This window comes from Aythya ferina (genome assembly GCF_964211825.1).
Source record: "Aythya ferina genome assembly, chromosome: 27".
Classification (NCBI taxonomy): domain Eukaryota; kingdom Metazoa; phylum Chordata; class Aves; order Anseriformes; family Anatidae; genus Aythya; species Aythya ferina.
Genome location: NC_140310.1, coordinates 5,912,533 through 5,939,696, shown reverse-complemented (window position 1 = coordinate 5,939,696; position 27,164 = coordinate 5,912,533). Strand labels below are relative to the sequence as shown.

The 27,164-nt window shown below is 42.7% G+C and overlaps 2 protein-coding genes across 9 annotated transcripts; one reads left to right on the top strand and one right to left on the bottom strand.

The window, feature by feature from the left end:
- The first annotated feature begins 784 nt into the window (after positions 1–784).
- On the top strand, positions 785–14,688 carry PLAT (plasminogen activator, tissue type). Of its 2 annotated transcripts, XR_014686086.1 has the most exons (15): positions 785–924; positions 4,960–5,043; positions 6,204–6,243; positions 6,712–6,843; positions 7,202–7,315; positions 7,677–7,851; positions 8,458–8,549; positions 8,793–8,967; positions 9,365–9,450; positions 9,809–10,004; positions 10,471–10,607; positions 10,687–10,827; positions 12,326–12,474; positions 13,406–13,705; positions 14,505–14,688. XR_014686086.1 is itself a non-coding variant. In XM_084499602.1 (14 exons), the coding sequence occupies exons 2-14, from the start codon at positions 4,978–4,980 to the stop codon at positions 13,562–13,564; spliced, it is 1,662 nt and encodes a 553-aa protein (XP_084355728.1). In that variant the 5' UTR covers positions 785–924; positions 4,960–4,977; the 3' UTR covers positions 13,565–14,688. The 2 variants fall into 2 exon arrangements, 1 of the variants encoding a protein (XP_084355728.1); XM_084499602.1 differs by having other exon boundaries at positions 13,406–14,688.
- Positions 14,689–15,159: 471 nt separating this feature from the next.
- On the bottom strand, positions 15,160–27,040 carry AP3M2 (adaptor related protein complex 3 subunit mu 2). 7 transcript variants are annotated; one of them, XR_014686087.1, is made up of 10 exons: positions 22,961–23,291; positions 21,432–21,603; positions 20,829–20,966; positions 20,203–20,288; positions 19,320–19,453; positions 18,247–18,454; positions 17,285–17,429; positions 16,744–16,856; positions 16,237–16,394; positions 15,160–15,959 (listed from the first exon to the last, which is right to left on the bottom strand). XR_014686087.1 is itself a non-coding variant. In XM_084499608.1 (9 exons), the coding sequence occupies exons 2-9, from the start codon at positions 21,574–21,576 to the stop codon at positions 15,867–15,869; spliced, it is 1,107 nt and encodes a 368-aa protein (XP_084355734.1). In that variant the 5' UTR covers positions 21,577–21,603; positions 26,895–27,040; the 3' UTR covers positions 15,160–15,866. The 7 variants fall into 7 exon arrangements, 6 of the variants coding, with proteins under 6 accessions (XP_084355734.1, XP_084355730.1, XP_084355729.1 ...); XM_084499608.1 differs by lacking the exons at positions 16,744–16,856; positions 22,961–23,291 and adding an exon at positions 26,895–27,040; XM_084499604.1 differs by lacking the exon at positions 16,744–16,856 and having other exon boundaries at positions 15,160–15,963; positions 22,961–23,293.
- Positions 27,041–27,164: the final 124 nt, after the last annotated feature.

The following is a 27,164-nucleotide window of genomic DNA, read 5'->3' as shown; positions in this document are numbered from 1 at the left end:
AACAAACCCAGCCTTAAATTCAGTTCTAAAACCACTCCACTCGTTTGGATTTTTCTACCACACGCCGACAATGTAGTGCTTTGGGACTGTACCTTGATTGAGCAGTTTCGTTTTCTAAGAGGACAGTATCAGTCAACATTTAACTCTCTGGTCCTTAATACGCTAGTCCTTATTTCTAACCAAGGATCCTAAGTTTTGCTCATCGTCCCCACTTAACCTGGGAATTCCTTTGACCACTTCTCCCAGCAGCACTGTTCATGGCATGCTTTGCTCCACTTACCGGTCAGGGTCTCTGTGCCAAAGATGGATGTCATTCTGACATAGCGCACTGCTTTTGATTGAAGCAGGAGTTTCTCAGTATGAGGACTAAGCCTACAGACCTATGGCCATGTTAGAAATAAAACATTCATGCATTCGTTTTGGGCGCTGCCTAGGCCATTCTTCCCTCACATTCCTAGAAGCACAATGAGACAGTTCTTCATATGGGATACTTACTGTTCTCACTCTCATTGAAGCTTAAGTTGTTCAACGCAGAAAAAAAAAAATGTTTTGAAGACTGAATTTGCTCTTGGACTGGAATAAAGTATGAAGAAAGCAAACTGGCTGTAAAATCCAGTATTATGCCCTCCTGACATCAGCAAGCAAGCTTTTCTCCTGCCGCCCCACCCCCAAACATTCCCTAATGCTCTGGACACGAGCCACTCCATCCTAGGTCATCCCAAGATCCTGGCTGCTATCTTTTCTCTTGGGAAGGGAGGGGGGCGGGAAGCACACCCTCCTGCCCTCTTTAGTCTCCACCCCTTTCAGAGGAGTTTTAAGACGGGAGCTGATCAGAAAGATCATAACAGAGACGTGGAAAACAGAAAGAGGCTGGTCTGGGAAGGAAATCATCAGCAGAAAATAGGAGAGAAAAAAGCAAAAAAGGTATGTGCTACTCTACACCTGTTTCAAAAAGTTCATTTCCTGTTTTCAACGTTATTGGCATTATCATTAAATAGTACTAAATACTGTTTAATAAAGCCTACTAGGGTATCATGGTAGTTAACTAACAAAGCTATTGCTTTTCAGCTTCAGAAGATTTATAATGCTGGATAAAACTTTCAGCTTTCAGTTGCTTCAAGAAAGCCTCAGCAAGCTATTCCAGGGAAAGGGCAAATGGCCTCAGGCTCTGAACAGCTAGCAGGGAGGAGCCTCTTGCACAGAGAACATTTTGAAAAAGAACTAGCAAAGGAAGAGTTACAAACATTCCAATGGTAAGGAGAAGCCCCGAGAGCCAGGCGTGAAAGGACAATTCATTGTCTTCCCGGGAGATCAGACTACACATTTCACCCCAGGCTCACAACCAGGATAATGGAGGCACAAAGGGGAGGAGGAGGGCGGGTTGTCTTCAGTTCTTCCTAAACATGATTCTTTTCAAATGACAGGAAATATTGAGAATGATTCCCCAAAGGAAGCCAGAGCTTGAAATGCCCGTTTTCTCCACTGCCTTCAAAGACTTCAAAATTTTAAATTATTTTCCCCAAAAGCAAGCGCTTGTCCACTGTGATATTCTAAAGAAAAGCAGTACAAGCCTGATACTCATCTGCTCAGTTTAGAAAAGGGATATGGCAGCACTTTCTCCAAAAGGCAGGAAAAGGCATCAAGGACCTGCAGTCCTCTGATCTAGACCAAGACGGTGGTTTATAAGCAAGGGAGCTGCTAATGCTATGGATTCAGAATCGAAGCAAGTATTCTATATGTGTACCAGGTGACTAGAAGGGATGGGTGGGGGAAGCTACCTTTACTTGCTACCAATGATGTTCTGTTTGACCTTTATAAGCTATGCCCCTTTTTTAGGTCTTATGCCACATCTGTAAAATAATACACTCTCACTTCTTAGAAGAGCTGTTATTAATAAATTAATAGTCAAAATATGCAATTTAAAGTATTCCTGATGATGATGCTTCAGCAGAGACACTGCATCTGCAGCATTCCTTATCTGCATCCAATTCCAGGTCTGTATTGAGGTATATGCTACTAGCACAATACCTGTACCGTGTGCAACAACTCACGACTTGCTGATCTATGTGGTTAGCATGGAATATCCAATCTCCAGTGAAATACTATTACACGTTAGTCGCAATAATGTTTTTCCAGCTTACTCCATTCCTTATTGGCTATCATAAAAGGCATACATTAATAAAAAAAAAAAAAAAAAAAAAAACAATGTATAGAGCTGGCTCTGTACAAGTAGAAAGTCCTCGTTGCAAGCCTGGTTATCTACTTCATCAATTCACTCCATTCTTTAAAACCTTCATACTGTTTTTAAAACTTTTGCTTTTAGCCAAGCCTCCTAATTCATCCCCCTGAGTTCTATTTCCCTCTTCTCTCTGTTTCTCTTTCAAAGGGCAATACTTCCTTATTACTCACATGTCTGAAGTGTGATTATGAACAAAACAGGCAGCTTCTGATTCATTTAGAATTCTAAAAGAATTAAGCCTGAGAACCTCTAAATTTAGGGTATCGTATATCCTTGTTTTACTGTACCTCACAGCATAGAAACAGAACGTCAGAACAACACATCAAGGCCTCTGTCTTATTGCTAGAGTATTTCTTGTTCAGAGAGGAAACAAGATGAAAGCAGCAGGCACAAACTGCTTATGAGAGCAGTACCACAAAGTACATTGGTTGAAGGTTTCTGCCTGGAGTCTTGTAAACATGCTATTTTTCATAGAGCCATGTGGTTTCTGTTTGATAGGGCTTATCATTCAGAACATTCCAATTGACTGGCATGGTATCGTACCTTTCTCTGGACTGAAAACAAACATCTGGCAAAACCTGTTACCACTTTTCCTTGCACAGTGGGACACCAGCCACCAATGGACAGACAGGCATGGGAGAGGGGAAGAAGGAAGAAAGGGCTGTAGCACTGCAACATGAGCTAGCCTGAACAGGGCGCAGGAAAAGTAACTGGAAGAAAGGATGCAGTATCTGACGCAAGGCAACTTCAGGGATACATTCTGTAGCACTCCACGCTAGCAGTATGTACAGCATAAGACTAGAATCTACTTGTACAGAAGATTATACAGCATAAACTTGATTATAACATTAAGCCACTCAAGTAATTCATAAATAGGGACTCCTTTCATGTCAGTTTCCAAGACTGAAATAGCTCCCTGTTTCTCAACCTCCCTTCCTTCACTAAAACTAGCTATAGTTAGTTTCCTTCTGGTATCAGGAACCTAGGACTTCTTCCAAGATATTAATTAGGCCAGCTCTGCCACTCCAATCTCCCCTCAAAAAAGTGTTGCCAGTGTTGCCTTGTTTCCAGAGAATCTTAGCATGTACCTCAGAAATAAAGTCTCTACAGTTCTTCATAGTTCTTCCCACAGAATAATGCTAACAAAGCAGCTCAGTCAGAGTCGTTTCACTTCATGAGTCTTTCATACGCAAGGTCTAGGCTAGCAGAATCTTGTTTCTTAAAGCAGTCAGCAAGAAATTCCAGCCTCCTCCACAGCTGGCAACAAAGGTGACTGGTGGTGCTAATAATTAGCAATTTAAAATCCTGCAGCTGTGAGATTCAGAACACATCCCTGCACAGCTCCAATAATGAGCAACAGCTGCAGGGATTAAGGATAAGATAACACAGTGTTTGAGCAGCAGCCCAATAACTTCTGCGTGATTTTGGGTTATGCATTGCAGCTTTGGGAGCACCGCTGGCTGAGTTCAAATGCAGTTAGCATATTCCCATGAAGTCAATGCCTGTTTGGAAAACTCAGCTTGTTTTTTTTAAAGGCTTGCTGTGTAATGCAAAATGCTTGTTAAGAGGTCAGAAAGGACTTGAAAGTACATGGAGATTACTACAAAATCTGCATATTAATATATACCCCTGAGAGCTGCTCTGGACCACATGTATTTCATCATTAAGGTATGACCCAGAGACAAGACTTGGAGTAATTAATGCTCTCAGAAGCTGTTCCTATGAACCTCTTCAGTCTGACTTGCAACTTTGTCTCCCCTTCGTGCAGGCTAATCATGAGAAACCACTATCCAGTATGTTGTAGAGCAGCCCTAGAGACTGGGAATGGAAATGAGAGCCCACCCTCTGCTCTACCTCATCCACATCTCTTACCGCATAAATCTGCCAAAGCGATTTGAGGGAATAAAACATGCAGTTGTGATCGCATAGAAGTGACACACAGAAAGAAATGCTGTAACAAGGAGAGCACCAGATCAAAAGCTAGCCTGTCAGATGTTCAACATACTCTCAATTTTTAGCAAAAACATACGACAATAGTAGAAACTGAAAGCTCAGCAAGGCCAAAGAGGGAGAAACTGTAGAAATACTGAAAAATGAAGACGTAGCAACCCGCCTATCATCACCACCTACCACAAAGCATCCCCTATCATCACCATAGTCTCCTTGCCAACGCAATCCATCAGCAAGCAGCCCTCACTCTTGCCCAAAGAAGCAGCCTGGGCAGAAAATACAAACCTTCTTAAACAACAGTTATTAGCAGATTTCTGTGCCACTGCAAAAGATCTCTTGGATGGGACTCAGTGACCTGAATCTCAGTTAATGCTTTCTAATCAACATTTTCTTTATTAGACAAGTCATCTCTTTAATAATGGGCATGATACTGTTGGCTTCCAGCAGCCTTGGGAAAAAGGACTTTCAATTTTCTTCTACAAGTCTTATTCTCCAGGAAACACGCTCTGAGTTTCCACCAGATCCAAGAGGTTATGCTTTAGGGTTGTAGGGTTTCTATGTTTATCAAATATAAGCGCAACTAGGTCCAGCCTGGCAGTTTCCTCTGTTCAGGGACACCAAGACAGCTAAGCCTAATTGCTGAGAACTGCAGAGTAGAAAGTGGGACTTAATGTAAAAAGCATTTTCATCATTTAAAACCTTAATTTAAACTCACTACTTCGGATGTAACTCACTCTGTAAAACATTTTTTTTTTTTTAACCCTCTATAGATAACTTGAGATCTGGAGATGATGTGGAAAACACTCCAATATCTCCTCCTGCTGATGGGAGCAATCACAATTACTCAGTGCCAGGTAAGGAGGGAAATAATGCTCTTGCCATCCACAGGCACTCAACCTTGTTTTCAGCAGCACTTCCTTGCTAGCGATTCCAGCTGTCTGCATCAGACAAAAGGAGGATCTCATTCTATCACTATAAATCAGAGGAAGGAAAGCCATGTGAACCGGTCTATGTCTAATATGGGATTTCTACTAATGTATTATCCTATCTGGTTTCCATTTCAGTAAGAAAGTCACTTCCAAATCTTCCTTGTGTATCTGTTCAGTCAGATACTATTCACAGTTAGGAAGAGATCCATCACAATAACCCTTTAATTTCCTTTCCGTTGGCCTCACCTTCATCATTATTCTCATGTACAACTAGCCATTGATGGTTTCCATGTCCTCTCATTCCACGCTTCACATTGCATAGCTTAAATAAACACTGCACAATTCTAAAAAGTTTAGTATCTTCTCAAAAAATTGTTATCCCAGCCTTCCTCTTTCTTTTTATGCTGTTCTTTCTTTTGTGTCCAATCAAAGTTTTCTAAATGGGTTTCATGCTTAAAACTTCAAAATATTTTATTTAATTGGCTGCAAGAAATTTATCTCTACCTTTCTCCTCTTTCCTCCCACCCCAATTTCAGTACTTAAGCATGATGGATAACAAGTGAAAGGCTTGTGCCAAAGGAAGGATCACATTCCGTTGCATACACGTGATCCAGTCCATGCTGAGCTCCTGTTATGACCAGCTAGTAAAATACGCTCTGAAAAAAAAATCAAATCTCATCAAGGTACAAAGGCTCATGAGGAAACTGCAAGCAACAGCTGCTGGGCAAAAGTAACTGTTTACCTATATTTATGTCTCTGAAAAATATTTCCTTGGACCTCCTGCAAATAGCAGAAAGCTGACAAGCTAAGAGTTGCGATGCCCTAAAAGTACATAATCATTTCACACCTGATGCAAGTACAACACATCACCAAGTTCACATCACTCAAGTGACAAACAATAACTGTATAATCAGTGGTAATTCAATGATTTGCAGTTTTCAGTACCCTTGCTGAAGTACTGAAGGCACTTTTCACTCCTCTGATTTGCAAGACCTCAAGAGGAGGACTGTCCCTTTGGAGGCACTTGTTCTCTCAGTTTTCTTAGGAGAGCAGCTACTCACAGAATTAACCTTCTTTGCTTGCAGGGCTGGCACATGCGTTACAAACGGGGAGCCAGATCTAGAGGTAAGCCAGGCAAAGTACAACTGCATTATCTGGAGCTTTATGAGCACAGGACAGAAAAGCAGATGGTGCTGAGGGAATAGAGCCTGAAAGCTGTTTTCTATGGCTGGGGTGGGGGGGGGAGAGGGGATCTGAGAATGGCAGATTCAGAAGGCAAAATACTGGAGTATTAATACCATCTACAGCTCAAAGAGCAAAGTCGGCCCCCCACCCCCTGTTCTTCACTAGCAGAACAGAATATCCAGTAGCATAATAGTGAGAGTGACAGGACAATCTGGGTCTGGGGAGGAGAAAGGGTTGCCTGGACCCGATGATCTTTCGAGGTCCCTTCCAACCCCTACAGTTCTGTGATTCTGTAAGACAGATGCTCCCATCATGGATACTTTTTATCCTGGAAAGAGAAAAGAGTTCTTTTGCTAAACCAAGTATTTTCAATGAATCTCTAAAAGAGATTCCTTTCTCTAATTACAGCCATTTGCACAGACTATTCATCTGGAGAAATTTACCAGCACAAGGGGAGCTGGCTGAGGCTCTCAAGGAGCCGAATAGAGTACTGTAGGTGCGACAGCGGTCGGAGTCGCTGCCACACTGTTCCCATCAGAGGTGAGTATGAAGAAGAAGAAGAAGGAAAGAGCAGGAGATGACAGACTGTCCATCTAATTGTTCTAAAGAGCTCCACCGTCAGGGAAGGAAATTATCACATGGAAAACCTTGCTTGAAATGAAAGCATTAATATACACCAAATCAGGCAGAACTAAGGAGGAATGAGCAAGAGGCTGAGAAAGGCTCATAACAGTGAACACGGAGAGAATGGAACAAAGGAAGAATGTGGCACTAAATATGTTTAGGCAGGGGGAAGTAGAGCAGGCTAAAGGAGACTGACAGAAGGACAGGTGGGTACATTGCCAGCTGCTTACTTCTGTGAATTCTAACTGTTTCTTGACTTTTCTTTCCTGCACAGCCTGCACTAGAAATAAATGCTACAATGGGGGCCAGTGTTCACAGGCATATTACTCCCCACAGCTCTTCGTCTGCCAGTGTCACCAAGGTTTCTCTGGGAAGCAGTGCGAAATAGGCAAGTATAATGTATCAGTTAATGGGAACAATGCTGCTCGTTTTAGCTATGTAGTGCAGAAAGCAGAGACTCAGAAACTACTGCTGTATACTGGGCTCTCCATTAAGGTGTCTCTTTTCACGGTAAAGCTTTTCTACAAAGAACCTTTGAGAAGGACACCTGGGTTGATCTCAGTGTCTCTCGATAAAACACTACATTTTGAAGCTGAAGATATTTGTATATCCTTGCAATTTGCTTGGAAAGACATTTTCACCAATTTACAATACAAGGCAGCTGGGAGCCAAGTTTAAGCAGAACAAGAGACAAGAGAAGCGGTGTGTGATGCTGTCCTTTCAGTAATGTTTTGTTCCCTTTTGCTCAGATACTGACGTTAAGTGCTACAAAGATGCCGGAGTAACATACAGGGGCACGTGGAGCAGGACAGAGAGTGGAGTTGAATGCTTGAATTGGAATATTGATGGTTTGATGGACCAGACGTACAGCGGCCAAAGAAAGGATGCTGCTGAGCTGGGATTGGGTAATCACAACTATTGCAGGTGAGGGACTCACGACTCATGTCACAGCTGTAAGAATCTGCCCATTCTGAGAACCTGGGGCAAAAGAGAGGCTGTTTGATACCAGCCACAGAACACTGCATACAGGTGCACATACAGTGCAGTACGAGAGCAGCAACTGCAACTTCTATAGATAGATCTCAGCTTCTGATTCATCTAGAGTAGATGTTTATGCTGGACTAAAAAATGCATGCCTTTCTCACCCCATAGTCTTCCCTTGTGCCCATTTGCATCCTTCTCAGTGCCTAAAGCTCCCTTTGCAAGCCAGTTTCCTGCCACCTATGCCTGCAGATCTGCATGCTCCTCACAATTCTAAAATATAGTGCTTCCTGCAAATGAACTAAACTGCACAAACAAGTTAGCTAGCCCTGCTACCGGCTGTCTCATCCTCATCTCCACATATTCTTTGCTTTTATAATTAAAATAAGAATACAAATTACTTTTGGTGGTTCCGTCCACCTCTGCACTGCTGAGCAGGATCAAGTTACTGTACTAGATGACACACTTGAGACTAATAATGACAGTTTTATAATGATGCATAATGTCTTTATAATATCGCATAAATGCATTATGCATTAACTCTTTCAGAAACCCAGATGAAGACTCCAGACCCTGGTGCTATATCTATAAAGGGGGAAAGTACATCTGGGAATACTGCAGTGTACCCTCCTGTTCAAAAGGTACACGCAAGACAGGGAATGGACTTCAGAGCTTCCATGACTCACTGCATATATAAGGGTTCTCTGTGGACTTGTGTAACTGAAAAGTTGGTATTGTCATATTAAATCATGTTTAAGCTTTTTATATTTATGACAGAGAGACTGACATAAGTAGAGCTAATATATAGATGCCTTGACAGAAATGACAATAGGAACAGCTGATGGTTTACATGCATCAGTTAACATGCAGCTTTCTTATTGAAGTTGGGAACAACAACTGCAAAACTGGAAGAGGCACGGATTACCGAGGCAGTCACAGTGTTACCAGTTCTGGAGCTACCTGTCTGAGGTGGAATTCTCAACTCATTGTTAGCAAGCTATATACTGCATGGAGAAGAGATGCTTACCAGCTAGGCCTTGGCAGTCACAATTTCTGCCGGTATGTATCATTATAGAATGAATTTAATAAATAAATAAATAACAGTAAGCTTTCTTGTGGTACTCCTGAGGCAGGGCATGTTGTTTATATGGGTTATTAAAGCCAGGTTATTTAATCCATGTTGTTTACATGGTTTATTAAAGCAGGGGCAATACATTACAGCGGAGAATAAAGCTCACTGCCAATAGTAATTTTCATTCCACTTGACTTGTGTATACTTCCCTAACACTGGACTACATTAATAGAAATTCCACACTGCCCTGTGCTCTCTGTATCTCTAGAAAAAAACAAAAAGAATACAGTCAGATCCCCACCTGCTCTCTTCAGGTGTCTCCTTCTCCCCCAAATCCCTGCAAACCTGGTGATTCAAGTTTTTCTTCTCCTTCCTGTGCTGCAGGAATCCTGACAATGACAACAAGCCCTGGTGCCACGTACTGAAAGGAAATCAGCTCACATGGGAGTACTGTAACGTGCCTACCTGTTGTAAGGCTCCTAACAGTCCCAATTCTTCTTTCTTTGAGGCATTACTGTTCAGAGTGTTGCAAGCCTCTTACAGTAAAATAAGAGGTGGGAAAAAAAGCTGCTTGGGGTAAATAGGGATTCTGTAGATCAGCTGTTATAGAAGTACCTTATCTGCCAGAAGAGAAGACTGCAGAACTGGGAGACAGAAAAGACAGGGTTTCTTTACTATATTGTTTCAAATCTATACAAGTTTCCTAAGAAACAGGAATGAGTCAGATACTGAACAGTTGATACCAGGCTGCCTTGATATGCAGTGACAACTAACAATCTCTTAACTCAAACTCAGTGCAGAGTTCCTGAACACGTTTGTCATCCACAGCCACCTGTGGCACACGGCAGCATAGAGTACACCAGTACCGCATAAAATTTGGCTCCCGTGCAGACATTGAAGCTCACCCATGGCAAGCTGCCATCTTTGTGAAGTATCGCCGAGTACCTGGAGAGCACTTCCTTTGTGGAGGAATTCTGATCAGTTCCTGCTGGGTTTTGTCAGCTGCTCACTGCTTCGAGGAAGGGTGAGCTGAGGATTCAGTACTGTCTGGGAAATCATACCAAAAATTCTGGAGAATGGAAGCATCCAGGATTAGCCTTACTGGAAGGGTGAAAGACTTGAAAAAGCCATTTACTCCACAAAGTAATTCTATAGAGTTAAATGTGACCAACAATATAGACAGGCAAACTGGCTGTATGGCATTAAGGTACCACAGCAAAACACCAAATAGCTGAAGAACAAAGCTGTCAGTATAGAATGCAGAGCCATCTGAAACTTGGTAACAGCAACAGCCTTACAGAGGAGGCTTGCCAGTGTGGCTCTAAGCAATTACTGCAAAAACTAAGGCAAACAGGACATCTGAGGTTAAACTGCTTGGGCAATGACGTAGTAATAGTGCTAAAATAAGCAGAAGTTCCAACAGCACATCTTCAAAGAAAGGGTCCATTCCAGTTAACACAGGAAGAAAGCAAAACTCTTTCATTTTTCAGCTTTAGTACTGATCAGCTGAAGATTGTGCTGGGCAGGACTTCACGAACAACTCCTGAGGAAAATGAACAGAACTTTCAAGTGAAGAACTACATTGTGCATCAGAGATTTGACTCCGAAAATTATGACAATGACATTGGTAAGAACATCATGATTTGATAGGTAATGATTTGCTCGAGCTTTATGTTAGTCAAGTAGTCATTTTTTTCCCTCTTCAGCTCTGCTGCAGTTGAAATCTGATACAAAAGACTGTGCTATTGAAACAGACACTGTCCGTGCTGCCTGCCTCCCAACACCAAACTTGCAGCTGCCTGACTGGACTGAATGCGAGATCTCTGGTTATGGCAGAAATGAAGAATGTAAGTAGAAGATACACCGGGTACAAAGTCAGGTCCCCCTGTCCTCAAAGAATTCAAGCCCTTAGTATTGTTTGACGTCTGACCCCCGCAAATAATTTTGTGGGCTTATATCAGCGCTCCAAAACATACACGTAAGTGAAACACATACAAAAAGAAGTTCTGGTCCAAGTTATTTCATTCATCTGAGATCTGTTAGCAGCATGGGCTAGTGGAGTCTTCCTTGAAACTTTCCAATAGTAAAAACATAGAAAATGACAGAACGTATAAGAGAAAAACTGCAGTCAAAGCTCCCGCATTTCTGCTTTACTGAGATATTTACTGCATTTAATATTAAACTTAGACATTGTCATTCTGACAGAAATCCATTTCTGTTGAGATTTACAGTTGCAGGTAGTTGCATTTATTCTAAAAGATACATTTGCTGTGCAGTGATTAGCAAAAAAGCTAAAAAGTTGATGATCCTAGACATATATTATAAGGCCAGCTAAATGAATTAGAATAGTTCAGTTGGAAGGGTCTTACGAAGATCATTAAATCCAACTGCCTGAACATTTCAGGGCTAACCAAAAGTTAAAGCATATTACTGAGGGCATTATACAAATGCTGCTTGAACAATGACAGGCATGGGGCATCAATCACCTTGCTGGGTGAAAGGTTTTTAAAAATGAGCTATTTTAAAAAGCACAGCCAAACAAAAAACAGGAATAAAACCTGACTGGAGACATACACTGGCATTTTCTACTTATTTTGTTTTATTCTCTTCAAATTGTAAATGCTGAAGCAGCGACTGTGAAGCATCTGTCATAACAAGTACAAATCATGATTTGTGCTGTTAAGGTTTTTGGAACAGACTTGAAAATTTAACATATGAGCATACCATATGCTTTTCGAGCTAGTCCTTCACATTGCTTACAGGGAGTACAGAATAAACTCATTCAGAGCAAAGGGATACTGCAATTGTAATTCAAAACTGGACTGAAAAACAATCCTGCCAATGTTCAGCTTTGTGAACACACAAAACAAAAATAAATCTATTCCATTCTAAAATAGCACATGTGTATTCCTATCCAGTTACTCAGTGTTGTGTACAATAAGGCATCTTTTTTTTCTTAACAAAAGTTTAATACTAAAAAGTCAAGGTTACATTTCATGCAGGTAGTCATTTTTAGATGCAGTTACTATGACTTCATTTAGATGTAATTTGTGCAAAGATGACTTATTCATCCAAGAAACCTAGCGCTCTTTATTTTGCACCCAGTAGGAACCTCTGTAACATTGCTAATATTGCTTGCTAAGAAAGCAATATTCTCTCTCAGCTAGATTAAAGTTGTTCTCATGAGGAAAGCAGAACCCTCAAGAATTAAAAAAAGACCCTTTCAGCAAGGGAATTTTGCCACCCTCCCCTCCTGCCAATAGCTAGTTCCATATCTCTTCCCCAAACTGCAGAAATTGAATTGCAAAGTTTTTATAAGTATATATATATTCATGTCCCTTCCAGTTTCTCCCTTCTATTCAGAGCACCTGAAAGAAGGGCACGTCAGACTATTTCCAGCTAATCGGTGCACAGCACAGCATCTAGACAACCGGACAGTTACAGACAATATGATATGTGCAGGAGACACGAGGAACCTTGACGACGCCTGCAAGGTAAAGCCAGCTCTGTTCCTCTTTTCTTTCTAGGTCTGTCCTTTATAGTGTGAACAAACCAAACACAAATCTTCAGAAAATAATTTATTTTCTGCATTTGACTACATGAAATTCTAGTAAACTTCTGTTCAATAGAACAGAACTGCTGGGTCCTCTTTCATTTTTTTTCTCCTTTTTTTCTCCCCTCTCCTCATAGCTGAGAATGCAGGCCACATTCAATCAAGCAAATCAGAATACAGACTGAAAATTCCAAATACAGGAAATATCACAAAGCTGAGCAGGAAACTCCACCTCAGCAGGGTTTCCTAATATTTTCTCTTATGTGAGCCACCAAAACATTCATCAGTAGGTTCTGTAAGAGATGTAGGTGCCACTCTACTGGAAAGCGGAGAATAAAATAATAAAGATGAAAAGATAGGGGAGAATGAGCAGCTGTAACATGAGAAACAGGAGAACATACATTAAATTATAATACCTAAAACAAAGATTGACATTTCTTCAGTTTCAACATCTCTTTAATGTTCATGATTTACTATTACTCACAAGAGTATAAAGCAGCCCGGACCTTTATAGTTTGAACTTTATAGTTGTTGGGTTTTTTTTGTTGTTCTTAACAATACATCACCTACATTTCATAAATAACTGCCATACAAAGTTAGACACTTCAGTATTAGATTGTTTTCGGTCTCTCCCTGATACAAAAGAAGCACTAACGGAGGCTGCCTGGAACACAGAAGTTGCTTATGTAAAAGTGTTGTTACTAAGAGCATTAGAAGCATGGTGTCTCTTGATTTGTGAGTATATTAAATGGGATATTTAGGAAAACACAAGAGATGATACCTAATGCACAATTAAAGGCAGTGAGAGAAAAAAACAATACAAAACACAAACAAAAAAGGAGATTCTTTACTAACCTAGTACTTCTCTGCAGGGTGACTCTGGAGGGCCTCTGGTCTGCATGAAGGATGATCGAATGCATCTAATTGGAATCATCAGCTGGGGAATAGGTTGTGGTCGCAAAGACATACCTGGCGTTTATACAAATGTGAATCGTTATCTTGACTGGATTCAGAACAACATGAAATCCTGAAGAAGAAAAATGAACTATCCACAATCTTGTGACCATGCCCTTGCAAATTCCTTTGGAGTGTTTTAAGGATATTAACAGGGCATCCTGGTTGCCCAGATGCTTATGTCTGTCTGTGAAAAAGGAAGACCCATGCCATGTGTGGTAAGGGCACATTCTCAAATTACTCCCTTTTCCTCACCACAGATTATCAGAAGCAGAGTCCTTCCCCTCATCCCCCTTATATCTCCAAGCTTTGTCGTTTCATCAGTCTCATGTGTACAACTGAAAACAAACATTGGCTTGCAAAAAGAAAGCTATATTGTTTGGGGAACGGGAGTGAGCAGCAGGAAAAGAGGACAGATTTCATTTCCTGAAACTTTCATCTCCCTCTTTTGAGGGAACAGGACTCAAACATTGTCAAGGATGCTCAATGACACATGGACATACATCTTCTATAACACTGCCCCAGGGCATATATGAACATATTTCACAAAGGGGATTATTTATTATTCAAATTAATTTCCACAAACCCCTTCTCCTCTGCCCCCCCTTGGGGGAATATTAATTTTCTAGCATTTAAAGCATGGGACAGAGAAAAGTTTCTCCCTTTGAACAAGGGGCCAGAAGAGAAAGTTTTGTGATCTCATGTGGAATAACAAGAACATGTTTTAAAAGTGCAATGGAAAGACACGTACTTTCTTATCCAAAACACAGCTGAGGTGAATCCTTGAAGGGAGTTTGAGCCCTCACTTTGCACAGATTCTTTCTAGCTCAGGTTGTTCCCATTTGGGACTCACAGAGCAAAAAGAACATATTGTGTAATGACCACTTCACAAACACACTGCAGTAACATTTTTATTTTTATTTCTTTTTTTTTTTGGGGGGGGGGGAATGAATAATCTTCTGATGTATTTGTCTATACAATTCTGAAATTTATTTTATTCTTTTTAATACTATGCAGGTATTTTAAGCTGTTCTGTGCTTGTCTGATTTAACAATAAGCTTTCCACCACTGTAAGAACAACTGACAGGTCTAAACTCGTCCACTAAAATATTAGAATCTACACTTACCCACTGAATTTACAACTACACTCTGATTAACACAGGATCAAAAATGGATTTGCAAATAAAAATGTTATTTCTTATTTGGCTCTAAGTTTAAAGTAAATTTCAATCAAGATTAAGTTCTTTCCTTATGAAATTTTACTTCATTATTTAATGAAGTAAACGAAGTAAAATTATTTGATTTTACTTCATTATTTAAGCGGATTTCAGACTCCAATAGATATAGCACAGCTCTAGGTGTGGGCTACTTATTTCCATATCAATGTACAACTTGCTTGTTCAGTTTGGAAAAGATTAATTAACAGAATCTAAGAGATCAAAACAAACACAGGATTGTTACATGTTATAAAGAAAATGTTATAAAAAAAAGAATTAATTTTAGCTCTTCAGACAACAATTTATTCCCAAGCTTACAGAATCAATTGTATGAAGACATTCGTCTCTCTAAGGTACCCACTATCCAAGGTCCAGTTGTCATAATTTACCTTCATCCTCAAACTTCAACTTTGCATCTTGTAAAGACCACACAAACCACTCTGAAATATCACAGATGACAGGTAAAAATTAATTTTATTGATGCCCTTGTTGAAGGTTATATTTGCACTGAATATATTCAGCACTAAGGCCACCTGCTGTGGCATTCACCAGTTGAACTGAAAACTGCAATTCGAAAATCAAGATGTCACTCATCCACTGCAACTAGCCCATCAGAGGCAAAACAGAATTTGTGTTAGCCTTCATTTAGGGCCACCTTGTTCTGCTCACAAGCATTAACTACACGTGCTGGACTTCACAGCCACCTGGAAGATGCTGTAGTCCATAAGCTACTGTACATGTAACAAGCTCTGATACCAGAGAAATTAACACATTGGCATCTAGTGGCCGAAGAACACATTACAAACAATAGGGAACAGTGCATATGCCTCATTTTATATTTATGTGTGCTATACAGAGAGAGATGCAACACAGACTGGGATGGGCTTATGTAGCAACAGCTCCTGCAGAAGGGATGGTCCCAGTGAGAAATCCAACACAGGCTTGAATCCACCTGCACAGCAGCTAATTGAGACAGGAACTGGAATAAGGTACAGCCAGAAACATCACAAAAGGTACCAGGACATAATTATTTCAAATAAAGTCATAAGCGAGCAGGAGAACATTGGTATCACCTTCATTTGTAATAGGCAGGCAGGAAGAAAAATAGGTTCCAACAAGTTACTGGGATAGCAGTTGTCTTCGTTTAGCTGCAGCTTCAGTTTCAAAGAGTTTCCATCAGAGTGCTATGTCTCCACGCAAATTCTTGTCCTGTCTCTGCCTCCTCCCTGACTTCCCAAAGAAGCCAGGAGAAACACTACCTCAAAATATTGAGAAAAGAACAGAAGCAGAATTACATTCAGATGTCACCATCCATCAGTTATAAGATAAGTGCTACAGGTGGCTTTTCAAAGGATTCTATACTAAAATTTGGATGGGTTTCCGGTTACTCCCCAAAGATTCAAGAAACTTAACGACCATGATAGATTACAAAATATCAAGGGAAAGTGTTCATTTTTTCCTGCTTCCTCCCTCTGTGACACCACCCCCAATCTCAGGCTTCTTAAAATCACATCCTGGGTGTGACAGTCTACCTTTTCACTTCTTTCAGTCTCATCAAGGCAGAATGGCCAGCTAATCTCTCTGCTGCCAAGAACTATAGCTCTCCAACCAAACATGCAGTGATGGGAAAGGGCAGATGCCAGACCACCACAGTACAACAGAATGTTGTGGAAATTCAACTTCATATCATCTACAAAAGGGATAAAAGACAGCCAAAACATAAGGAACAGGAAGTAGAAAAGGGAATAAATCCCTAGAATTTCCTTTAAGACAGTAAGATGAAGATGGTACAAACTTATATCTGACTCACTATTCCCAAGTGACCTGAACTCCTCTCCCATCTGCTGTTGCTGCTATTACTCCAGGCTTATTTAGGGATGTGACAGCTTCAGGTTAACCTTACTTTTCCCTTCCCCCCAGCACACTAAGCACTGGTTATCCTGATCAGGCTAAAGGCAAGTGAGCAACCCTAAACGGACTGGGGAGATGCTATATCCAACAGCTAGGGATAGGAGAAACAGGAAAGTGCTTTTCCTCACTATCATGATCCTTTAAGTTCGGACTTGGAACTTGCCAGCCTTAGTCATGTATTTTATCCCCTTGAAGGGCTTGTACTTCTCCCCATACATGTCCAAGCGATTCACCTTCAGTCCTAAAAGCAAGCAAATATAGCATAAGACTGACCGCTGCCACAAACACAGAACTTCAGGATAAAGGAACAGAAGAGCGTACTAGAGGGGCAGAGAGCATACTTTAACAAGCAGGAAATGGAGGGGGGAAAAAAGCAAAAAAAAAACAAAAAACATAAAAGCTGACAATTGCTAATTGTCAGAATCATTCTTACAAACACAACCATACTCTAAAATTATGTATGAGGCTCTAAGCAAGAAACGCAAGAGGATGTAGACAGGCTGTTTCGCAGAGCAACAGAGAATAAATCCTTTTATCTGTTGCCAAAGCACACAATTTTCAGATAGGATGTTCTGAAGAGAAGGTCTGAAGAGCTACATCAGCTACATGCAGAGTAAACACTTTGACAGAGAAGAAAACATTCAGCTTCTTCACCTGATAATCACTTACCAGATATAGCCAGCTGCTGAATTTTAAACTGCAGGTTAATAGTTGGATTTTCATCGGGTTTTGATGTCCCAGCTTGCAGATTCATGCTTCCCTTCAGACTTGGCAGCTTCTGGGGGTTTATTTTCCCCACATCCCATGAGAGCAACTTCAAGGAACAACAAATGCAGCAGTCAAGCAGAAATACAGTAACAACCTCTAAAGAATAGTCCCCTTCCAATGACAATTTTTAACGTTTCTCTATGAAAAAGCTCTTTGTCTCAGTATCTTGCCTTTCAGATTGGACATACAACACACACTCCTCTCCCTCCAGTCGGGTCCTCCACTTCAGACATAGTAAAGGCTTAAGGAGCAGCTGTCTCAGAGACCCTCGTTCTCCCTCTCTTTCCAATGTTGCTCCCCAAAAGTCTACCATCAATGGTATTTCCACTATTTGTGCTACAAGCCACAATTGCTATGGGTAATAATAACATAGATAACACAGAATCACCTCTTTTCTATGAGGCTGAATCTGTGTTGCCTGATGCTCTACTGTGGATAAACTTCTAACTTACAGAAAGATAATATTGAACCAGTGGGGAGGAGGAAATCACTAACCAACTGAAATCCTCATCATTTGCAAAGGATCAAGCCTTAGCATGCAGTGCATGACAACCAGATACGCAGAAATCCGTAAACCAGTCACTAAACTACTGCCTCATCATACAACACCAGTCCTTGTACTTCCTGCACACACCATGCTACCAAAACTAAATCCATTCTGGCACTGAGCCATTTGCTGTGGGGCATAAAACAACTTCTTATGTGCAGTTGTTCAAAAACCAGGGGTATATTAAGTTCTCACCCAAGAAAAGATACTGCCTTCAGGGCATCAACATTCAAAGGAATGATCTTGAAAGGATGAATAACTCAACTTCATTTGCTGAAAGACTTACATAAATAAATTAAAATATACTTTCTCTCACCTTTGTAACTGGGTCAAAGATGTGTGTTCCTTGTGAGGGTGTGAGGCTCATATTTAAGACACCTTTTGGCATCTGGCTAGTGACCATCACTCCCTCTATAGTCTTTCCCATAGTCTGCTTTGGCCCCACTGTGATTTCAAAGCGTCCCAGTGAGCTGCTATCACGGAAACTGATGTTGTGTTTAACATAGACAGGAATTGCCACAAGACTAGAATAAAGACAGTAACAAAGAGACCTTATGAATTTCTTGCCTTCATCTTTGCTTTTCAGTGTTCCCAGTAAAAAGGGCAAGGACTGCAGCAGGGAAAGCAATGAGATCTATGCTCTTTATTTACCAAATCAAAGAGCAAAGTCATAATGCTGTCCTCAAGTCTTTCTTACTATTAAAAAATAAAAAAAATCAAGCTTTCCTTATCTTACTTTTCCACTGTCATACAAGACAGGTAAGGACACCCAATGTAATGGAGAATTGAGCAAGAGAGGGGAGAAACTTTTCACACGTCACAACCAAGATGGTAAGTAGTCCCAGGCAGAGCAACAGCACTTGAACTGCATGCTTTCAGTTTGACTTTTCGCCCCACACTCCTTTTCAACTTCTTGAGATAAGCCTGACAAAGTCTAACAAAATGCTTTAATACCTGTAACCCCAACTGCTAGTCAGTAGCCTGCTTCCAGAAAAGAGTGCAAACAGCTGACAAGAACTTGTAGTTTCATTAAAAAAGACATCGAAAAAATCAACATGAATATCAAACTAGTTTATCTTAAAAAAAAAAAAAAAAGTAAACAGGAAATTAACAGTTACTCCATACTGCCTAATTCATTCCCACTCTAGATTGTTCATCTGCTACTAGTTTTTGACAGATGCAGGTTGACCAGTAAAAAGAGACAAGAATCACTGCTCCAAACAAGGGGAAAAGACATTTAAAAAAAAAAAAAATGTGAATTAACACACATCCCTATTTCACATGGCACAAGTAGTTACCTAATCTTTAAAAGACATTCTCCCCCGCCTCCTTCTTTCTAGTCAGGAAGATCCAAATTCCATAATCCACTACAATAAATTCACCACTTACTTCTGAGCACTGACATGGTATGACAGCAAGCGAAAATTTCCATCAGGAGGAATAAAGGAGAGTATTCTCTCTGACTCCCAGCGCTTAAACCGTACACATGGATGAAAGCTGACATCATCCAACAACCGAGGGTTCTGAAATAAAAGAAAGGTTAAAGAAGGCAGTACTACCTAAAATAAGTACTTAAATTCTTCAATCTCCTATCCACAAAGGGCCCAGCATTTGACACTCGGCACCTTTGAGCATATCTACATTGAGACATTTTAAGCCGTTTGATGCTGCTACATCTGTGCAACAGCAGCACTCAGTTATCATCAGTTCTAATCAAACTGCTCATTAGGAAAAAATTCTGTACCGTGAGGGTGGTCAAACACTGGAACAGGGTTCCTAGAGAGGTGGTTGATACCCCATGCCTGTCAGGGTTCAAGAGGTATTTGGATAATGCCCTCAATTACATGCTTTAACTCTTGGTTAGCCCTGACATGGTCAGGCAGTTAAACTAGATGATCTCTTAAGATCCTTCCAACTGAAATATTCTATTCTATTCCATTTTTGCAAATTCCATCGTGTTAAATAATTATATTGATGCATACTAATAAAAAAGATGGCCCTTTAAAATATCTGCCTAAAGCACTACTATATCACAGAAACTTAGTCACAGAATGTGCTAACAGTACTTTCAACAAAGAACCTGAAAATAAAATCTTTACATTCAAAGTTGCTGAAGTTCACTGTGAGTTCCCACTGTCCGTTCTTTCTCTTTTTGTTTCGTATACTCAGCTTCTGATCTAACTGAATACATCACAGTGAGACTGAGAGCTTGGTAGCATGGCTGGGAAGCCCTTTTCAGGGATTTAAGTAAAGATGTATCCTTGAGCTTTACCATAAAGGAAAGGGTAAGGTCTGGCATCCCAGTCAGCTTGACACAAGCATCAATCACCCCTTGGATTTCAGCAGTAATTGTGGAACCTGCAACAATAAAATAAACACAGGAGGTTACATGAACCTGGTCAAAATTCATTCCAACATGAAAAAACTATCAACAAGGAAGAAGGGAACATAATGTCTTTATGAAGTGTCATGGCTCAATACGTTGCCTCCTCGAGATATTTCTCATTCCCAACCACTTTTAAAGAAGATGCATGTAAGAACCACCGATGCCAGGAACTTCCATTCTAATGGAACAGCAATAGCTCCCAAGACTAACAAGACTAAGATACATTATAACTACGGAGATAGCTCTCTACAGAATTTCCCCACACATTTCCCAGTACCGAGCTGCTTACAGGACCTCATGAACAGTCAGAAGAGGAAGACAATTTAAAATTTTGATACTTCTCTAAAATTTTTGACTGAAAAGCACCTACAAGCTGGCAACATTCCAAAGTAAGCATAGGAATAAAGCTTCCCACACAGAGATGAGGGAGCACCTCTTTGGAAAGCATAAATCCCTCTTCTGGCACCATCACGACAACTTACCCTTATCATAGCCAAAAGCAACTCCCATACCTGATTTGTCAATGATTGCATCTATTTCCTCAATCACATCAAAATATGCCTCATTGTTGGTATATTTTACACCAGTACGTCTCCAAGGCACCACTGATAGCTGTCCAGTAGGAAGCTGGTCACCCACATTAGTGCTTCCTGGAAAAAGAATGATAATCGTAACAACCACAAAAGATAGACAACGCTCCAGAACAAGTTCCTGGCCTCACCCAACTAGATCGTAATTAATTTCCAAGAAACCTCTGCCTCTTTGTGGAAGAACAATTACTCTTCCAGACTCCTTGTATTCTACAATTTGCATCTCTCCCTCACCCAACTCTAGAACATATCACAATAAACTACAGAAAAAAGTAACTAAAAGACAAAACAAAAAGCCACTGACAGAAACAAACAAACAAACAAACAAACAAAACATGCAGCTGGTGCTGGAACCAGGACAAACCTCAAAGAAAAGCGCTAACACAGGACTCCCAAAACACACTTCTGCTGGGGTTTAGAAACATACAGAACAACATACGTTTTCTGCACCTATGTCCAGATTTACTTCTGGAGGAATACTGCCACATGGCCTCACCAGTTTATCTACTTTTTGTTTCCTTGTACCTGTGATGGTGTTGACAACTGTTCGCAGGATTGTTGGAGGTTTTATCAGTTCCTTGAGAATATTGGATTCTGTTGCCAATGGAAAGCCATTGTCCAGCATCTCTTCCAGCACCTCATAAACCACTACAACATTGTCCTTGATCATCACCTCTGAACAGACACCAAAGTAATCCTGTTCAAAAGAAATAATTTATTAATCTCTAGAGGAGAGACTTAGTGATCATTCAGTTCACTGTCCTCCCACACAAAAACAAATCAAGCCTTTTCTTGCAAGAGATGAAATAGCATCAAAGCTCCACACGTTAGCAGAAGAATATCAGAGAGACTGAACACTCCCAATGGGGAAGCACAATTCTAAGCATACCTCAAACCACTGCAACAGCAAGCTGGCGAATCACTGCGTCATCAAGTGTTCCTATTTCCTTTCTATATAATGGGACTCGCTCTGATAGGCAAGAGATTTTTTTAATTGGCACTTGAAAACAGCTCTATTGTAACTGAGTAAGCTGCAATACTAAATAACATCTATTTCCTGCGGTACATTTTTGGCCTGAACATGAAAGAGAGCTGACTTCCATTTCAACAGAAGTAACTCAGATTCATTGTAACAATGCTTATAACTAGTTACTCCAATACTGATCATGGCTACAAAAAAGAACTGCAGAATGATGGCTGGGAATGCAACTGTCACAACGTTCTTTGGAATTTCCAATTAAATTACTTTTCCATGCAAGCCATGTCTAGCCAAATAGCTCAGCATAGCATGAGAACCAGTCTCAGGCAACCTAAAGAAAATATAACAGGTCTCACCAACAAAAAGTCAAACACAAGAAACCCTGTGCTGCTTGGATTCAGATCCTGGGAATTAAACAAAAACAGTCAATCCATGCACTGAGCTCAATGAAAGATGACTCTGAGCATACAACGAGCCATGGCCTGACCGGCACTTGGAAGCGAAGCTCATGTGATGCTCATTTGACCGAGCACTCACATGTCCTGTACATGTCATGTCGTGGACGCTGGCCACGAGCCATTTCAAATCCAGACTGCACAATCGCACTGCTGGCAGGCAGAAGAGGCCCATTCTGCCTTTTACATCCCCACACTGAGTGGCACTCGTGCCAACTACAGCACAGAGGAAACACAGCTGCTCTGAGGCAACTCCTGCCACTGCTTTCTTCAGGCAGCACGAGACCCTTCCGAGAAACACCATCGGATGTAAGCAGGCGGGTGGGCTGCCACCGACTGCCTCGAGCACCGGAGCTGCACGAGCTCTTCACCGAGCAGCCCGGCTCGGTCGCGTTCCGCAGCTCCTCGCAGCCGCGAGACCGCACAGCAGCTGCGCAGCTCTCGGCTGCCGCGGGGCCGTGCCGGCTGCCTGCAGATCCGCCCCGGGCGGCCCCCGCCGACCCCGCGAGCTCTCCGGACCCGCGGGAGCCCCCGGCTGGCGCAGGACGGGCGTCGAGAGGCGGGGAAAGGCGCAAAGCAGCCGCGGCCGGCCCGCCCGGCCCCCCGCCCCCCGGCCGCACCTGGAAGGTGTCGACGACGCGGTGCAGGAACTCGATGACGAAGAGCGGCGGCACCTCGCTCTGGATGACGGCCACGAAGAAGATCTTGTGGCGGTAGACGCTGAGCAGGCAGTGGTGCGGCGTGGCGATCACCGGCGGCACGTTCTCCGCCTCCGAGGCCCTCTCCTGCGCCTCGAAGAAGTAGTCGCAGACGGAGCGGCTGACGGCGCTCTTCCAGTGCTTCTCCAGGAAGATGTCCCCCGCGGCGTTGATCAGGAACAGGCTGTGGATCATGGCGGCGGCCGGCGCCGCGGCCGGGCCGGGCCTCCGCTCGCCTCGGCCCCGCTCCTCCGCCCCCCGCCGGCCCGGTCCCGGCCCCGCCCCCTGCCCCCCGAGGCCCCGCCCCCCCCGGCGCGCGGATTGGCGTCGCCGAGGAAGAGCCCCCCCCCCCCGCGGCCTCTCGGGGCGGGCTTCGCTGCGAGCGCCCTGATTGGGCGGCCCGCTGACGGCCGAGCCCGATAGGCCGAGGAGAGGCGCGCGGCTGATGACGCACGCGGAGCGGCCCGCCTGGGCCGCAGTCGGCCTGGAGGGCGAGCCCCGCGCTGCGTCGCCCGCAGGCCGCGGGCAGAGCCGCCGGGAGGGGGCGCCCCGGCCCCACGGCCCCGCTCGCCGTGAGGGGCTCGCCCCGGCCTCGCTGTTCAGCGGAGAGCAGAGCCCGCGGCCTCCTGCAGCGGCAGGCCGAAGGGGGACGGAGCCTCTCCCTGATTGTCTTTGAACTTTGTTCTTCCTGCGGCAGACGTCTGTCTGTACAGCCTGCGGCCCCGTGCCGCAGCGAGGAGCAGCCGGTCGGATGTTTTCCACCTGGGAAAGTTCTGGGCTTGCTCACCACGGAGCAGTGGCACAGCTGCAAACGCAACCCGGCCGCAGTCAGAATGACAGCTGCCATGCACAACGCAGCTACGTCCTAGGCTGAGTGACTCCGTTGCACAACTAAGACAGGTGACTTGTGTACACAGAGCAGATCTCGCGACTTCTGCATCAAGCAGATGCCTTTGCCAATAATTCCCTGATTTCACTACCTTATAGTCCAAAAGGGCTGCTCCCGTCACCTACTGTGAGAACAAATGTAAATACAACAAAAAAGCCCGTTTGATACCATGAAATAAGCTGTCTGAGCATACAACCTTTATTACAGGGGAAGGAAGGTGACAGACTACTGGTTAGGACTGCTGCAAAAGCACTGAAAGACTTAGATCCAAGTCTCCACTGCTAACTGTTCTACAATGTTGTGGGCGTATCTCACTGACAGTTATACTAGCAGGTTTGGAAGATGAGTAAACAGGATGCATCGACTGTGTCAGAATGAAAAAAAAAAAAGGCAGCACCATTTAAAGTTTAAATTAGATCTTTTTTGTACTACTATTTTCCCCCCAAATGGGGCAGAGGTCAGACTGTTTACTCTGATGTTACCTTGTATTAATTCAACATGCACTAGGTGAGCTTTTTTTACTATACCAGAAATAAGGGACAACTGACCTATACATTGGTTTATCATTTACACTCATTATTTGTTTCAAGTGCATTTTGAAGCAGCGAGATGTTTTTTAAATGTCTAATTCAAATTACTGCAATGAATTATGTATTTCAGAGCAACAAAGTGGTATAAATTTTTCATTTAATTACAGCATTCTGTTATAAATTTAAAATAAATATGTATGGTTTTAACATCACTCTCTAAGAGGCTTTTGGAGTCTCTATTAACAGAAGTCATATAGGCATCATGGACAGAAAACAGCAGCACAAAGGTAAGCATATGCAACAGCATAAAACCTTTATAAGTTTACCAGGTTCTCTGCAAAACTCAAGCCTTTCTGTTTTTAAAAACTTTCTGTTTTTAACCTGGAAAATGAAGTCTACTGTTACGGGATTCTTCTTTTCAATACAGGCTTTTATTTCTTGTCTCATAAAACACAATTCAGTTTTCACTGTATCATACATTGTTTAAAAACCTTCATTTTCATCCAATTGCTTGCACTCCTCATCAAAATAGTTAATATTTTACCTAGTTCACGATGTCGTTACTTCTTTATATTTCCTATGGTAACCTTGTTTTTTTTAGTCATCAAGAATGTCAATGCCAATGCAAAAGAAACCACAGGGTAATAAATTATTTCTGCACACCAAAGGTAAAGGTTGTGGAAGGATGAAGGGGAATACATTTGTTTATAATCCTATAGACTTATGAAAAACTAATCACAAGAGATATCTTGTCAAAATCCCCTTGAGTAGTCTGACCTTTGCAGAGCTGCTGTGTAGCTGGGATGCTAACTTGAAATTTAAACTTCTCCAAAAATTTTCCCGTATCTTGTTGGCACCTGCAGTGAATTAACAGTTAGACCACTGTTTACTGCTGCATAAACATGGCCTGTCTGCTTCCAAACTGTTAGCAGAAGGATAACATTTTCTTCTGAACATCAGTAATGCTTTCCTCCACAAGTCGCTCAGGAGCTTATATAAACTGGAATCTAAGAGAACATGGTAGAAGGTGTAGCCCGAACAGACTGTCAAGTTGCTGGTTAATTTAGTGGCAGCCTGAAAACAGTTCAGTAAAGGTATTATTCCCTTGTGAAAGTGCATGAACCCCCAGAGAAAAAGAGCAAAAAATTTGAATTGCGATGAAATGCTGTTGCCAAACAGTACCCTGTCTTCATGAAAAAGCAATCCCCTACTATCTGTTGGTTGCTGTATGTAGAATTCTGATGATTTAACTGTTAGCTTGTGATGTGAAAATAAAAGAGAGTAGAATAAAAAAGGCTAGTTTTCATCTCTGAAATACCAAACAACAACAATTAATTTTGTAAGGCTGACAATAATAATCTACTGCAAATTTTGAAACAAAATAGACTGCAGACTGACACTCTGCTTTCTAGGAACACAACTGGGGTTTCACTGTTATGTACTGAGTCGTTTCAGCAATGTGTGAGCAAGTACTGTTACGCTTACTCACATTATTTTCTGGAAATTACATTTATATATTCATTAGCTTTTCAGAATTCAGCACCGCAGCCTTGGAATTTAAGGCATTGAAGTACCTTAATTTCCACCCTTCCACTCAGGAAGAGGTGGGATAAGAGATTAACTTCTATGGCGAATCCAACTCTGAGAAGGGCAGACCTCTGCAGTTTGCATGAGAGGAACAGAACTGTTTGTACAATACCTCATACAACAGCACCTCAAACTCCATTAGCTTCCCAAACAGTTCAAGTAAGAAGCAGTTCATGTTCATGCTGAAAAACCTATTCTGTTAAAACATCAAAAGATTTCCTCTTGCTCAAAAGAGAAATTTCTCACCACAAGACATTCAGAAATGTCACACAGCCATTCAGAAAACACCACTTTGTTGCTTTTTCAACTGTCTTCCTGATGTTTCTTAAGATTTTTTTTTCTGAAAAGGGAAGCTTGCACGAATCTTTACCCAGCAGTCGTCCTCTAAGATAACACTGAAAAATGCGTACCTGACGTCGTGCATACGCGGCTGTTTTAGGAAAAGGTTAGGGAACTGCGCGCAGCACGCAACCACCCAGTATAAATAACAAAGCGAGATTATTCAACCGAGTACAACCCGGGAGAGAATGCCATCATTTCGTAAAATTAGAATTTGCTCTTTGCTCTTTTCCGTCAGCTGTCGACAGACGCTCGGTCCGCCGCCGTCCCCCCGCAGGGCAGAGCCGCGCTGCTCCCTGAGGCAGCCTCGGGCGGGTGCCCCCAGCGGGTCCCCCCCGACTCCAGCCACAAGGAGCCGGCTGTGCGCAGCCTGCTGCAGAACCACGGCCACAAGACGCCGAGATCCCGAGCTGCCTCAGCGCTCACGTTCCGGCGACGTATTTCTGCACGATAACCCACAGCTCGTCACGACGCTGCGCACACCGAAGATGTAGAAAGTGACCGAAATTACCTCACGGAGCCGCCTCAGGAGAGCGTGGTTTTCACGCACGTGCACCCGCGCGGCCCCGCAGGCCAACGGGCGCCGTCAGCTCGGAGCGCAGCGGCCGGGGCTGCGGGGCACAACCCCGCGCCGCCGCTCCGGACGCGAGCTCGGCCCGGCCCCGCCGCCACCCCGGCCCCGGCCCCGACCCCGCCACCGCCCCCTCCCCGCGGCTCCTCCCGGCGGTGCCGCGGCCGCCCCCGCCCGCCGCGCTGTTCCCTGAGCACGCCCCCTCCCCCC

Bases quoted from the DNA above. Each gene is read 5' to 3' on its own strand.
- PLAT (XM_084499602.1), top strand. From the start codon at position 4,978: ATGATGTGGAAAACACTCCAATATCTCCTCCTGCTGATGGGAGCAATC. The intron at 5,044-6,203 runs GTAAGGAGGGAA...CTTTGCTTGCAG, and splicing joins TCACAATTACTCAGTGCCAG to GGCTGGCACATGCGTTACAA. The intron at 8,968-9,364 runs GTATGTATCATT...CCTGTGCTGCAG, and splicing joins GGCAGTCACAATTTCTGCCG to GAATCCTGACAATGACAACA.
- AP3M2 (XM_084499603.1), bottom strand. From the start codon at position 23,233: ATGATCCACAGCCTGTTCCTGATCAACGCCGCGGGGGACATCTTCCTG. The intron at 19,454-20,202 runs GTAAAGCTCAAG...CTTTTATTTCAG, and splicing joins ACCTTACCCTTTCCTTTATG to AACCCTCGGTTGTTGGATGA. The intron at 16,395-17,284 runs GTAAGTGATTAT...TCCCTTTTGTAG, and splicing joins TCAGCAGCTGGCTATATCTG to ATGATATGAAGTTGAATTTC.